The sequence below is a fragment of the Corvus hawaiiensis genome, chromosome 6 (assembly GCF_020740725.1).
Source record: "Corvus hawaiiensis isolate bCorHaw1 chromosome 6, bCorHaw1.pri.cur, whole genome shotgun sequence".
NCBI lineage: Eukaryota > Metazoa > Chordata > Aves > Passeriformes > Corvidae > Corvus > Corvus hawaiiensis.
In genome coordinates, this window is record NC_063218.1 from 42,327,544 (window position 1) to 42,343,836 (window position 16,293).

Consider the following 16,293-nt stretch of genomic DNA (forward strand, 5'->3'; position numbering starts at 1 on the left):
CTACACAAATCCATTAAAAAGCAGAACTGCTGCTGTAAATAGGATTTAAAAAAAAAAAATCCTGGTGTTGACGGAATGATGATCAAGAAGCAGATTAGTCTTTTCTTAAGTAAGGAATATCTGCAGAAGGTTGTTTGACAAGAATACTGCCAACCATCCTAGATTAGAATTCAACAAGAAAACACTCTCTTCACACTGCCAGAACAGTACGAAGTCATAGAATAGCTACTGCAGAAAGACTAGAAATTTTTGGAAGAATGTCCCTTCTCCCCAAAATGGCTACATTCAAGAAGCTTCAATCTCTTCCTCTAGGGAAATGCTGAACTGTCCTAGTTTCAGTCTCTAGTAGCCAGAACAGATGATAGATTTAAAGCTTTGAGGACAGTCAGAGCACAACAAACTCACATGAACCAGGCAACCAACCTTAAAAGGAAAAAACAAATCAATAAAGCAGACAGATCAGGGGTAGTTAAGTGCCTGGCACTCCATGGCTCAGCATGCAGTGCTCATTTCAATCTGAGCACATGGCATTGCACGCTGCTTTGAGACAACCTCCACATGACTCATTACAGGCTGAGGCTACACATCATCACTTTACAAGTTCTCAGATTTAAGCCAAGTGAATACAGCCTTCAAGGTCTTGGCCAGCTGCTAATGACACTAAACTACATATTGTCACTTTTCCCATATGTGGGGACCATATGTTCTTTTCTCTTCCAAACATGCTTTAACCAAGTCATTAATTCAGTGTGTACAGCTCAACTATAAATATGTTTGTAAAACTACCTCTCCTGCAGATGTAGCTGGGGAATTACTCTTCTTCCTAAGAAGGCTGATGAACATACGCAGTTGTTGGAACTTTTAAAATAGGTCCAGCTCTAGGAGGTGCACCCAATTAAGATTCAGTAAGAAATTTTAGCAGATACATGTAAGTAACTGCCACTGGCAAAGACAGCCTCTCAAACAGAGAGGAAGACACAGGCAGTCATAAACTTCTCATTTTCTCAACATTCTTGTCACAAAAAAGCACCACACACATTGCAGAGAAATGTTAATACATCTGATAACTGAAGGTATCAAGTTTTGAAAAATTTAGTTGGAAAGAGAATCTTTTCCCTTCCAGCAATGCCTGACATTTCTCCTCCTCCTACATGAACATGCAGCTATTGCTCAGGTAAAGGAAGGATCCCAGTAATGTATGAAGAATAATCTTCTGCACTGTAAAGGCAGATAAAAATGGGAAATGTCACATTCTATTTAGTTTAATACTGTACTGCTATTTCTTCATATTGAATGGTTTTGCATCAGTGAACTCTCATTGAATTCCCCTACAGTTCTAAATTCCCTTCCATAGTGCAATTCTCATTTCTTCAGTTACTCCTGCAGCTGAGGCCATGATTTTCTCCTCTCCCCCCTCTGCTAGCCAATGGCCTTTTGATCTTGGAAAGAGACAGAATGGATCCGAACACTAAACATTGCAGGTAACATTCTTAACAGAGCATGATGCAAAGTGAGACTCATGACTGCTGGGAGAAGCTGTCAGTACACTGCCATGCAGGAAATAAGCAGGCCATGTATGTAAGATAGCAAGACATACTTTGCATGGTGAAAGAAGCTGCAGAACAAACTCACCCATTAGCATATTTAACACATGCAAAAGAGAATGACATTTGAGCATTAGAGATATACTTAAGGAAGCACGCATTGTTTACAGAAACCTTTAAATTCTTAATGGCTTTCCAGCAAGCAGCAGCTTGGAAGCAATGTGCATGAGCAGTGGGTGCGCAGCCTTTGGATACTGGTGTAGCTACAAATGCCACGTTTAATGTAGCACCACATTCTTTCATTTTTCAATTTAAGAATCTCAATCTATACATCTTTTACATAGTTTTGACAAGAAAAATACATGGAAAGTAAAGACAGGTTTCAAAGTGAGCTTGGCACAGGGGTATTAGGGCAAGGTCATTCACTTTCAACTTCCTTCAGCCACTCAAGGCACACTAGATGAAGACTTTCCAGGGAAAGGTATGATTTATAAATCAGGCTCCAAGGACTGAAAAGTATCAAGAAGCCTGCATCTGGCCAACTATCTTCAAGATCACATCACTAATATTCTAAGATTACTGCAACAGAAGTGGACTGTGGGAACTGCTTCTTCCCTTACTGGGCTAGCGGTGCAGAAACAGTAGCACAAACCCAAAATAATTGGGTCACATTATTCTCACAGAGCACATTCTCACACGGATTTCTCCAAGATCTTCCACTCAGAAGCACATTGGACATTTCCTGCCACCCCCACTCCCCAGGGATGTTGGCTTCTACCAGGACAAAAAGCAGTCCTCATTCTCCGCAGCTCCCACCTGCCTGCATTCTGCAAGATGTTTTCACTCTACAAAAGTACAATTTAAACTCCTCTTACTCCTTTAGCACCACAGAGCCCAAATATGGTGACCTAGAGTCCACTTGCACGGCACCCACCAGATCTTGCAGGACTGTCACTGTATGATCTTCACTGCTAGAGATGCTTGGCTGCCAGAGGGAGAAAGAATCCAGCTTGATTTTCAGATTCCAGGTGGAACTGGCAAGGTGAACAACAGGCACACGGGTGCACTCCTGTGCATGTACAGGGCAGCAACATGCAATTGAGTATTTAACTTTGAAGGATAACAATGATTTTAGAACTGCCACTATTTCACACAGAACCCACTTTCTCTATGCTACTGCTAAATGACCAAGGTAAATTATTGCCACGATGTGTTTCTGAGAGCTCGGACAAGCTGTTCACATGCTTCATAGAATTCTGCTTGTTTAAAAACCGTACTGGTGTTGATTCTTCTGTTCATACAAATGAACACTACCATAAGGCAAGAGAGACAGTAAAAGCAACAGAGAAACAAATGGCCACAGATCCCACCCTTTGTCACAAACTGTCAGATAAATATGAGTACTAATATATGTGGTATTCTCAATAAGCTTCAGGAGCACTCATGAATTCTGCGCTCTAATATGCAAATCAAGATGAGAAAAAGCTGAACGTCCATCATACAGAAGTGCTCAGTTCAGAATCCCATAAAAGTGGTACGGATTCTGGCCTTCTGCTTCAACTAAAACACAATTAAATTTTGAACTAAGCTCAATATCCTTTGTTCCAAGAGTAAACATCTTAGGGGATGTTTACGCCATTAATGTTAATGTAACACCATTAACACTGTAAGTGATAAGCATTCCTTGGACAAACAAGATACAGCAACGTGAGAAGGAGGAAACTACTATTATGATAAAAATGTCTAAAAGGACCTCATGCTGTAGGAAATGGAACCAAAACTCGGCAACCTGTTGCTGGGACTTTCAAGTCAGTCATAACTGGTAGGGAGTAGCTGAGTTAAGTGAAAGGTGCATTTAAAAATGCAAAGTATTTCACATCCCTGTATCTTAACACACTATTGGAAAGAAAATTATGTGACGCTTTTGCTTAATGTTTGTGCACCTCAAATCACTATAGGAACTTGAGGTGATTGCAGCTGTCAAACTAGAGTCAGAGGCTTAAACTGGGATGTTGACTTAAGGAAGTTATTTAATCTGTCATAAGCTTACTATTAGAGTTTCAAGAAGAGATTCTCCTTTCAGGTCAACCTCTCCCCTTTAGGTCAATTTGCTTAAAGGTCTAAGCTTATTAACTTTAACTTACTTTAACTTGTAAGAACCTAAGTGCTGGGGGATAAAGGAAAATCCATACACATATAAGATGAAACACCTTTCCCGTGTTTTATTTTAAGGGGAAATAGAACAAACCAGGAGTTTTGATTTCATGTGGCACAGAGTATTGGTACCACAAGAGGGCACTAAATCCACGGCTAAAGCGGATCCATATTACAGAACTCGCACTGAGGAAGAAGGATGAACTGCTTTCACAAACACTCCCTCTACCTACAAGGATTCGTTTCCCGATGGTATGCACATACATTCCTAATGAACTCACACTCCCTTGACTTTACACAGAGCAACACGAAGCCTTTTGTAAAAGCACTATCCTGCCAAGGATGAAAGACAGTGAGACTCGAAGCTTGAAACAAGTCATGCTTCATGTTTTGAATAGCAACAGTCTATTAATAAGATTTTGAATTTTGGTCTTGTCTAAAAGAATGTGAAGTGCATGAGCTCATAACAAAATGGAGCAGTGAGTCAGAGGTAGATGCTTAGTCAGATAAAAATATTATGAGCACAAATGACTTCTGTTTGCCCAGGCAACACAATTCTGTTTACACATAGAAGGTAAAGTCTTATCCAACACCAATTAACAAATCAGAATGTTTCAGTGGCCAGCTGACCATTACACTAAAAATATGGTTCTCATATTCTGTAACCTTTTTAATAAGACTTGGCAACATCTGAATGTTTACATCAGCCAGGGAAGTGCCACAGGAACAATCCCATAGTTGGACAGTCCTCTACAGACCTTAATACCTGATAAAAGATACTTGCAATATTTTAAGCCATAAAGTGTGCAAGACAAATCTCAGCAATGTACCATTCAGTATCAGATAAAAATGATGCTGGCTTTCTCTACTAGCTTAATAAGCAGCCCAACTACTTAATTTCTGGACCTCTGAGAGCTGGCCCTGTTTTTCACATTAAGCTTTTTACACTTGTAAACACATGTCTCTTGGTCCTGTTATTTGTGTGTCAGACATGGCTGCTGAAGTTATCTGTCAAGCAACACAAAGTTTCTTAACCTGCTTCAGGAACTGACTCACCAGTAACCTAACAGATGATGTAGCAACACCCTCAACACTGCCAAATCACCTCTGGAAGGATCACCACAGGGTAACACTGGAAGAATGAAGTCTTCCAACTGTTCTGTCAGGTATTTGAGAATCAGGCACTATGTGGACTCTTGCTGTAGAGCATCTGTATCAGATGCAACTGACTGAACTCCTGCAGCTGTCTAAAATACTTGCCCACAGGTGATAGGGTTGGAGTATCTTTGGACACTTCACATACATCCTCCATATGAAAAAACCCCCACCAATAACATCTGCAGATTTAGAAATTCTTTTACAATGAAAACAAACTTTTAGATAAATTTGAATACAGGAGGCAAAAGTTAAATAGGAAAGCGTTGGTCTAAGATTTTTAATTCTCATTCTCATGTGCATGAAGTGACTTAGGTTTAAAACATAAATTATCTATACCAGAAGTAAGTTACTAAAAAACAGTACCAGGCAGCAGTACAGACAGGAGCACGTAAGCAAGCATCCAACAAGTCAGCATTAGTGTGTCACACTTCCCAAGTCCTGTGCTAACAGCAAACACCCCAACATGCTTGAGAAAATGCCTATTTCACTTATTTGAAATAAACACCAAGCACATACTGTAATCAAAAATCAGGCCATGAATTCAGATTTTTGATCCCATATTCCATCTCATGCTAGCATATAATTCCCACTGACCATTTGCTGGATTCTGCCAATGGCTCACGGCAGCAGAGCAAGGAATTCCATGTCTCGCTACTTAGTTCAGTTTTCATGAACAGAGGCTTTTGACAGGCGAAGCAAAAACACAGCTATCACATGGGCCTACAACCCAAAGCACAGGAAGCCTACTGCTGTTACTTTCAGAAATACTGAAGGAATGCTCATCAAAACAAGATATTAAACCAGAGAAACATCTGACATTCCAAGCTCTTGGTAAATTTTTCAGCATAAGGTATCGATCTCAAAGGATACAAATACTTTATGACATGCCATCAAGTGAATAATAACAATCTCTTGCCAACTGTTTTCCTTGGACTGAAGGGTCAACAGAAGATTCCCAAAATTTCAGGATACTTTTAAGTGTGAAACGTTATTTCTGAGTACACATTCTTGAAATCATTCTGGTTTTGGAGACTTCACCCCACCTTCACATAGTCTGTCAAGGTTCCTCTTGAGTCAGTTGAAGTTTATAGTGGGGGGAAAAAAAGTATTTCCCCAAACCTTATGCAAATAATATAGGTAAAGCTACCTTTCTGTTTTTCAATTCTGAGTTTTGACTTAAACCGCAAATCATCATCAAGGCTTAATTAACCAGTTCGTTTATTTTACACTCTGCACAAGAATGTACAAAGAATATTTACAGTATTTGTCAGGTTCATATTTTCAGATTTCTTGCACTAAAACAAAAGATGAACTAGAAGGTATTATAAATAAAAATGAAAAATAAACATTAAGACAAGAAGAGTCCCAGTAAAAGGCAAAAAATATAAATACAGAGTAAAATACTTAAATAATGGAATACTGAAATTCAATGAGCACATTAACAAACTAAGGCATATTCAGCTCCCTCTTTATTTAGCAGCTTCACAGATTCCTTAATGAACAAAACCCAACCCCAGTGTACCAGATGAACATATTCATGCTCACTTTGCTAACCTGTGGCCAAGCTGGAAAAAAAAGGAAAGATAAAACTTTTCTCATAAGCACTTTTGATATGGGTTTTCCCACACATTCAAGAAATACAAACTTCCTAAACAGCAGATGCTGTAACAGCTGACGTCTAAATGAACATCCTGCCTCAGGAACTAAAGCAGAAAGAAGCCAAGAATCAACCAAACCACATTATGACAAGTTTAAGGAAGAAAAGCGTATAAAACAAAAGATGTCAAAGATAACTTTGGAGTTCAGATACAACCATTGCTTGTTACCATTTCTGTTCTGTGAATGTACTTTTAAGTTGCTTTCTACTTAACTTCAAAATGAGGCAGCTACGACTAAGGTTTGACTGGAATAACTTTAACCTTGTGAGTTACAGACTTTTTAAAGATCTTAATTAAAAGTAAACAAACACTGATTTTTCTAGAACAGTGTAAGTGTCTCTTGTGATGAAATGTGCAAGTTCCATTACTGCTTACAGTATCTAGTAGGATTTTTCTAAGAAGGGCAATCTGAAGTTAAGAGATTCATTGGGAGGTACCAGCATAGGAGTTGACATTATGGACATCAGCAAGACACCCATCAGCTGGGCTGTGGCACCACTCCCTACAGCCCACTTAGCCAAACAGCACTCATTTATTTCTCTGCACAGCTGATGGGCTCTCAATCAGAGCAAAATGTACAGGGCCATAGAAAGTAGTATTATTCTAATGGAATAGTCCTGGAATTTCACTTACTATGGCATCATCCATGTTGTACCAGGAGATAGGATGGCCTCTCATCTATGTTTAGACAGCACAGTTCTAGATGCTAAATCAGAGGAGGTTTCTCCATGTCTTTTCAGTGGAGAGGGAATTTAAAGAAACCCCAAACCCTCAGAGGAAGTCCTAGCAATGCTAAAAATCACAAGCATTTCTCTGGTGAGGTTTACACTCAAAAGTAAAGAAAATATTAGGTGGAAAGATACCTTAGTAACAATTTGAGAGAGAAGCTATTAGAAAATATATTAATAAATTGTCTTCAAGACTGCTCTTAAGTATCATATTAGCCATATTCAAGTACAGACAAAGTACTGAAAATATTCAGTGGGATTGAATAAAATCTCCAAAAGTATTCCATCTCCAAAAGCTATTATTTTTTTTTAAATATAAGTAGCCATTTATGACAAGAAATCATTCTATTAAAAATATTTTAAAATATTTTTTGAGGAGAGATTGGATTCGAGGTCATTCTTACAGGTTTTTTGAGTGTTAAGAGCAGTGATCACAGGTCCCACATAAATAATATAATGCTGACACAAGACAGTCTATTCCTTAAAGACTGAACTCTAGAAAATGATGACCAAAGTACTGAACACACTGAAAGGATATGAATTAAAACTAAACTGCTCTTCATCAAATTGTTCAGCTTTAAGAAAACAAATCCATCTGACTGTAAGATCTGAAGGGATGTACAAAGGGGCTGCTGAGCAGCGTAGCAGTAGATGTGCACTTCCATAAAAACTGAATCCAGCATGCCTTGTTTATGAGTAAGAGGTATTGGTGTTGCTGTTAAGGTATTACTGACAGTCAGGAAGTAATTTGCACTTAGTGGAAGCCCTCTAGATATTTAAGAAGTCATCCTCGAGCAATTATTTAATGGACTGTAACTTTTCCATTAACAGCAGCGTCTCAACCTTGGTCCTTAAAGGTGGAAAGCACTGTAAAGCAAAAGGGTGGAAACTTGGAAAAAGAAAAGATGCAACACCCAAGGCAAACAGACATTATTTGACTTGTGGTCCATCTTTCAGCAGTTGCTTACCACTGCACACAGAAGAGGTGATGTTGTACAGAAAAGGATAAAACTGCAAACAGCGGATCATCTTCAGGCTGCTTTCACACTCCAAGCACTTGGTTGTCAAATCCAGTGCTTGTCTGAAGGCCTGCAGCGCTCCACTGATGTTGTTCTGAGCCAGGTAGGCATTTCCTAGGCTCAAAAATGTCAGGGGCTGTAAAGACAAAAGTGACACACTGCAGCGTAAGTATGCTCACTGTTTAAGATTAAAGCCAACTAGGAAAAACACTTGTCAAGTCACACCCTCCCAAATTTGGTGGGAAAGAATTTAGAAAACTTCTTAAACAGGCACTGCCTAGTCTTACAATGGAGAACTAACAGCTTGATGCATTGATGCTAAATGAAAGCTGTTTTACCATAGGGTTTAGGAATTCCATCTTTCTACAATAAAAAACCAGCTGTTAAATACACATTGACTGAAATGAAGCATTAAAAACTTACTTATAACCATCAGAAACATAATGCTTACTTCAGAGAACACCAAAGAACTAAACTGAAATGCTTGAAGACAATTGAGAATCATTAAAAGTCTGCAAAAACGTAAAAATAGTACTTGTGTTCTAGCAGGACAGATGCATGCATTTGCCAAAAGTCTTCAAATTTGCCTTAGCAAAACTAGGTTACTGAAGACACCAGTGTCACACTAGCTTAGGGGCACACATTTATGCCTTTAAAGCCTTTGTAAAACAATATTTTTGTCTACTGCTTTTGGCTAGTATCCCTAAAATATGTATTTTTTTTGAAAAGTAAAGATTATAAACACCTTTTTCACTGGGTAGAAACTCAACACTTTAGTACAGACACAGAGTAAAGCATTACATTTGTTGGTTGACTGAAAAGTCTTTCACTTGGACAAAGTAATTTGCTGCAATTAACAGTACAGTGCTAGAATAATGACTACAGCATTGTAATTTAGCAGTCGTTTTTCCCACTGAAACAGTTTTTTACATTGATTATCTAAAAATGTGAAGACTAATCAGTAGCTGAAGATTTTTCCAACTCAGCTTGTATTACTAAACAGCATTCAGAAAATGGTGCAAGCTGAGCAACACGTTTTTTTTTCTTTTTAACAGCTTTTGCTGATAGAGCACATCTTTTTCTCCCAGTAGCTGTAAATAATTTTAATTTGTATTTACTTTCCATTATACTCCAGGAAACACCATGCGAGTACAATGTCTCCTGCTAGTTTTTCTGGTACAATAGGTATTACAGGACTGAGTACACCTGAAAGAAACAGGAGCAAGCATTACTATAACGAGGCAGGATTTGCTAATATTTTTGAAGAAAAGCCCTACTCACACAGCATGGTCCTAAGGACTCCTAGGTTCCTCCCCTCCAAGGCTGTGTTTTCAAGTGCTCTTATTAAGGCATATCACTCAAGCATAGTTCTTTCTGTAGTTGCTTTTTGCACTCTTACCTGCCACCCAAATGGACCACATTCCTTTCCAACACTTGAAAATTTGTTTCTGAATGCTACACTGAACATGCTTATTCTGTTTTTAGCTTTCTTATGTGCTAGGTGACTGGTGCCCTGGTAGGTTTAAACTCTGTTAATCTAACTAGAGAGGCAGAAGCACAGGAAAGTCACTTGAACTTCTTACTGAAGCATGTCAAATGTATGACCAAAATTACCTGCTAGAGAAAAGGTGTTCCCTGCTATGCTATTCCTCCCCCCTTCCTCTTCACAACTGTTCTGGCCAGTCCAGTAGTTCAAACAGTTTATACAGAAACTGTCTATCTGACATAGGTGACAACCTACAGAATGTTTATAATGTTGCTGTTCAGAAATACAAAACCTGGTTTGAATCTATGGATGGAAGTAAAGCCACCAAACAACTAGAAGATGTTTTCCTCTATGTATAGAGATAAAACCTAGGGACAAATAAAACAGTACAGATAAAAAGTCAAGCGTCACAGAAAGATGTCTATACAGTCAAAAATCTTGGTGATATATATGCTACTTTAAGGGTTTTTAAGAATCAAGATACAAGGCTGACAGCTTGACAGAGCTCTGTTTTAGGTTAAAATGTTGCCAAACACCAGGATTAAATTCCTTGGAGGCATTGCTAATGATACAGGTTTGGGGAGACTAAAAGTCTGTCAAGATGTTTATACTCTCAACAATCAGCATCACCCTCAATGCAGTCAAGAGTTCATATGAAAATTAACATCCATTGCAAATCACAAGCTGGAAGATGAACTGCATGCAGAGTAAGCACAAGTAACATGTATTTAGAAAATAATGAGGGAAAACATTCACTGCTGAGCAAACACAAACCTCATCATCTTACCTCAGAGGCATTGATGGCCAAAGCCTTCAGCAGGAGCCTGCTGGCATCCGAATGAAGACCATAATGAAACAAGAGGTTAGCAAGATTGACCAGAGGGATGTCCTGATACTCATGTGGAGCCAAATTATATGCTTTTTGCAAACAGGTGATAGCAAAGGTGCTATTTCCAACTGCACGCCAGTACAATCCAGCTTCATTAAGCACAAGCCATAGAGGATCTTCTGGCTATAGGAGAGTCAGGGAAAAGGATAAAAACACCTACAAAGAGGTGTCTCAGGAAGACAGAAATGCCTGCTTTTTAATAAGAAGCAAACAGAACTCAGTCTTGCATACTACTTTGTTAACTAGATACAAATTAGATTTCGCTGTGACTATTAGCAGATTACTCAGTCTGCTCCATTCTACTCAAATGGACCCGATTTACAGGCTGAACTGTAATTTAGTAGCAGCTGTTGCTCACACACTAATCACATGAATACTTTGTATCACAACCACAAAATCCCTTAAAATATACAAGCGATAATGGTTAGTTCACTACAGGAAGCAATGCTTGTAAGCCACTTCAGAGTCTTAAAATTATACAAACACATATCCATGTAAAATGCTAGAATTTGAAAGTCAGGCAGCTATTAAATTATAGTTAGATGTGCTTCCAGGTCCTGTGTCCAACATTACCTTTCCCTGTCAATTTAGGGTTTCAGAGTTGATTTTTTCTTAGATTTAGTTACTTATTTGTCTTATGAAAGTTGACAACTGGCAGGCATTAGATACCATTTAAAGATTGTAAAACAGTAAGCAGTAAGTGAAGGCAGGTGAAAGAATGGAGGAAGTGTCAAATACACCTTGAATGTTCCTTCCTCCTCTTTAACCTGTAACAGCAAAAACAAGCACTCACCCTAGAGGAGAAATAGCAAAATATAAAAATACTGACAGGTTGACAGAGGTAGGCAAAACATCCACTTTCAGATGCACTTTGAAATTATTTAGAAACATGTTCTAGTTTTAAGTATTTTCATCATTCTGTGTTACTGAATTCTACAAAACATTTACAGTAAAAAAGCAACACCTGAAATGGATATCCAGTCCTACCTACATGTCTGAAGCCCAAATGCATGCCTGAGTAGGAAACATGCAGCTAGGATTAAGGAAGCAAAACAGTAATACTGTGTTGAGTTAGTCAGTAAGAAGATTTTTTTGTTTCAGGTTTTAAAAAACCCTTCACACAGAAGGGTTCTAACTATGGCTCTAGATAAACTGGAAGATATCAACATAATATAATATTCTTTGTTTGGAGTACCTTACATAATCTGTGATTTCAAGAGTATTAACGACCCCTGTTTAGCAACACATACAGAACATTACTTCCATGTTCTTCATTCCAAACTCCTCACTGAATTACTCTCCAAACACAGGTCTCAATGACCTCCCTAAATCCTCAGCAAGTTATTAGCATTATGTCTTTCCCAATACAAAGATACTAACTGTGACATTCCTGCTCTAAGTAGTTTATCGTTAGCAGAACAGGTAAGACACAACACTGTTGTTACATCAGCAGACAGAGAAGTTCAGGCTTTTAGCATGACAGCAAAAGAGTACTACAGTTAAAACCAAAATACTCATGCACTGCACAGTAAGACATTAGACATGCTCTGAACAACATAATAATAGGAATCAACTCCTACTGCTAATTTTTCTTCTGGTTAAGACAGATGCACATAGTAAATGGTACTGATTTTAGACTAAAAAAGTATCTACATATAATACCTTGACACAACTTCTACAAGAAAGTTAAATTGAGAAATATCAGCTTGACATGTCAGAAAGAGTCAACGTCTCTCTCAATGCTTCCTGTCATTTGACTCTCAAAGGCCCCACGCAAGATGGAGGTGGCATTCCAGAGGGTTTTATACAGAGGTACATTCTTTGCCCTGGAGTGCTAATTATCCTGACAGGAGATTGACAGAGGGTTGGTTTCCTTGGAGGAAGAGTGGAGGGAAAAGCAGGGTAGTGGGAAGGAGGAGGAAGAGCAAAATGCAGGCATGCAGGAAGGGGTGGCAGACGGAGGAGTAGTTCCAAGCTACTTCTCCCAGTTAAGCAAATGGCTGCCAGAATTAGCTAATACATTGCTGCTCCGTGTCCTTCCAAAAAGAACAAGCAACTACAGGGCTGCTTGGTCCACATTAAGCAAAATTAGATACTTCTCTATGTATTTCTGCTTTACTTGTAAAGCTGGATTTTTAAGTCAGTTTCATCTCAGTAACAGGTAGTGAATAAACTCATTTCTAGTATGTCACTGACTACTTTAGAAGTATAAAAGCAAATCTCAAGTAAGAATTCTGAATTCATCTCACGTGGCAGACTGACATACCTTTTTCATGGCATGATCTAGAAACATGCCTATCTTCGTCAGCGTAACAGTTTCATTGTTGACACGAGAATGCAAAACCTGGAACACAAAGATATTTTTTTCTTCCCCAAACAACAGAATAAATTTTAGTCAAGATCTACATGGGCCATTCAACACTTGCTTCCTTAAATCTTCTCTTTAGCAAAGGGAAGAAAAGATACTGTACTAAAACCAGGATGTGAACACATAACACTTAAAGCAACCAGTCTCCAGAATGCAGTATGAAGGACTCATAGCAGCCTGAAGTTACCAGCTTGGTAGAATGCAGTAGTTCTGGGAAACCCCAAGAAGATGAATCATATCAAGTGACTGTTAGATTTAAAAGAAAGATGTGATTTCAAAGAGTAAATTAAATTTCCCATTTTGTGTGCTTTTGGTCAGCATCTGAAAGAAGTCCGACAAGTTGACCCTTTTTCCATTCCTATTAGAAAGAACTTGCCCACATTCTTTGGATGTACTGATTACCTTTAAATATCAGAATCTTTCATGATCTGAGTAACATTTTTAAGGCAGTAAAGAGGAGGATTTTAAACCAGAAGAGAACCAACAAGAAAACGTCTCTTACTTGTCGTGCTCGATCGTCCGGCATCCTGAATTTCAAATCTAGATTAGTGTCCAGTTCCTTGACCAGTATGTTTAGAGATTCATTGTTACGAGCATCAGTAATGGAAGAACAATCTGGTGCCTGTGCTTCTCCATGCTCAACAGTCTCTCTTGGGATATTCAGTATTGGCTGGATTCTAGCAACAAGGAGAACCAAGACAAATTAACAGCATGTGCTGCATGTCATCATGTATAAACAAACACAAGAATCTGCTAAGCCTCGTACTGCAGACTGCTACGAGACATGAGCTGCAAACATGAAGAACTCAAAGACCACCCTTTCCTTGAAAAGTAATTTATAAGGTCTTTATTTTCCATTTTGAAGCACAGAACAACAAGAAGAATGAACAGTGCAGTAGAGATAACAAACAGAAGGTTCTCATATTATGCTCGTAAGGATTCTATGAAGTTTAGGACTAAACAGATATGTGACAAAAAAAAGCTCATGTTTTCTACACTAAAACTTGATTTCAAAAACCTCAAGAGGTAGCCAAATTATGTATAAAGAACATTCTAAGCTGAACACTGTTTTTTTCCAAAGGAAGCTGCAGGATGTTCGTGGATGGGAACCTTTAACACAAGCTCAATACTATTATTATACTAACTAGGTAGAAGAAAACAGCTTTTTTACTACCACTATTATAATTTAAGTGACTAGGGTATTATAACATTGCATTGATCTATGTAAGTTAGCTACTGCAGTACAGACACACTTATTCTATCCTATATAATAACAAATATTACTGACTCTTCTGTGACTAAGCTGATTTTCCATCTCTGTCCCAAAAGAACGAGCTGGAGTTTTCTGCTCCTAATCCTTTTTTAGTGTTTTCTGGTCTTCATCATTTTCTGTCATCATAACTAAAGCTAAGAGGATGTATGTAATGTATAACAGTTAACTGTAGTTATTAAATAGACACTCACCTCATTCTCTCTCTCAAGGTATTTTTTTTGTTAATATACCCCACAAGACATTCAGACTAGTGCTTAAAACCTCATTCTGTCTGCATTTTATGTGTTCACCTTGTGCTAACAGTCAGGGAAGAATCACCATGAAATTGGATCTGACTATTACAGTTACAGCAAAGACAACAATCAAGGAAAATGCCTTCCTTCTGTGAAAAAGCCAGAGAAAGAGGTTTGAACACCTCTCTGCTGTTGACTACTAACTGCATCCATCCTCTCCAGAAAGAAAATACTCATTAGGGCATTAGTGTGAAGATTTACAAATACAGCTTTTAAAAATCAATACTTGCCTGAGTCCCCTGTTTTCTGGAGGCAAGAAATAAGTTGGCAGTTCTTCTGGGTCGGGAATTTTGGGGAAAGATTTCATGCACTCTGATCGCTGAGGCCAAAGAATATGCTGTTTCTCCTAAGGGGGAAAGGAATTATTTTTTATTATTTTCACAACATTTTTAATATTCTAATGAACAAGATAATAAAAAGGATACTAAAGGGATAGTCTGTAGAAAAAAAAAAAAACCCAGAGATCTTTAAAACTATTATTTTTCCATCTTTTTTTTAACATCAAGAGTTTAAATTTCTATCTTTACTCAGCTGTGCTGCTTTACTTGCAGCAGATGTTTACAGAACAATTCTCTCTGTGCTGTAGTAGTTTCAAAGGATGGGAAACCATACAGAGAAACTAGAGAGATGCTTATATGCTGCGGAAATTCAGAATGCTACATTCTCCAGTGCTGCCACACATCACAACTGTAGCCCAAATGCTAAACAAGGAGAGGATTCACTTTCACCCCTCCTCTTTAAAAGGGCAAAGCTCATCCTCTTCACTCACTCTGCTGGATTCCACACTCCACACCGAAACGACAGAATGAGCCACAGGGGAAGACTGCAAGGACTGGCTGTGAACACTTTGGTTTGAATGAAGATCCAAATTTATGGATGTCATACTAGAAGTGGAAGAGTCTTCACCAAACTAGAAACAACAGAAAGACAAAATTTAATAAATGAGATGGTACATTCCTTGTTGAATTTCTCCATGTTATTTCCCCCCACTCCTCTCTTATGTTAAGCCTCATTGATGAACTGAAATGTGGGTAGCAGAAAAAAAAAACAGCCCAGGAATTTAAGCCTCTTGATACACTCAGACCATGCAAGAGTAATATTCATGTTGCAAATAAGTCAACAGTGAAAACACAAGTGCAAATCAAGAAAAAAAATGCTAAAAGGTACCAAGCAAACATTTCTAACAGATGACAAATAAAATCTACTTCTCTAGATTGCACACCTCGAGATCAAGTCAGAATTACTAAGATTCACTGAGAATTATCTCAATAATCTGAATTCATAATTACTCTAATAGGAAAAACAATCAAGAAGACAACAGCAAAATTAAAAATAAATATTCCTATTTCTTAAACTAGTTAAGGGGAAACTTCAGAACATACTCAACATTGCAAAAGAACTGAAACCATAATCCTGCCCTGCAGTTCTAACACAGCAGAGGTGTTGCTTAGGTAGCTGTCACTCTGGATTTTCAGTATTAGTATACACCTTGTTTCCAAAACTTCTTAGTACTCTTGGATCAGATTTTCTTGGCGCAGTCATAGGAAACCAAAGCTTTGGACTAAAATGAAGTTTTTGAATTCAAGTAATTCTCTTTTCTAAGTAAAACAAAGACTTTTAGAGTAAACCCCCTGTACTTCTACAGTTCACAGTCAGTCTCAGTTCGTATTAATAGCAAAACGAACTAGCATTAAAATACTTCACACTCTGGAAAAGAAAGAGA

The 16,293-nt window shown here is 38.2% G+C and overlaps 1 protein-coding gene across 1 annotated transcript in view; it reads right to left on the reverse strand.

Annotated features, from left to right (window-relative positions):
- TTC17 (tetratricopeptide repeat domain 17) overlaps nt 1–16,293 on the reverse strand; it is a 56,586-nt gene that overhangs the window by 19,794 nt on the left and 20,499 nt on the right. The window contains exons 11-16 of the mRNA XM_048307092.1: nt 15,340–15,480; nt 14,801–14,916; nt 13,507–13,681; nt 12,903–12,980; nt 10,535–10,759; nt 8,211–8,397 (exon numbers count right to left, since the gene is read on the reverse strand). Coding sequence (XP_048163049.1) covers nt 8,211–8,397; nt 10,535–10,759; nt 12,903–12,980; nt 13,507–13,681; nt 14,801–14,916; nt 15,340–15,480 — 922 coding nt within the window. The remainder of the gene's footprint in view (nt 1–8,210; nt 8,398–10,534; nt 10,760–12,902; nt 12,981–13,506; nt 13,682–14,800; nt 14,917–15,339; nt 15,481–16,293) is intronic.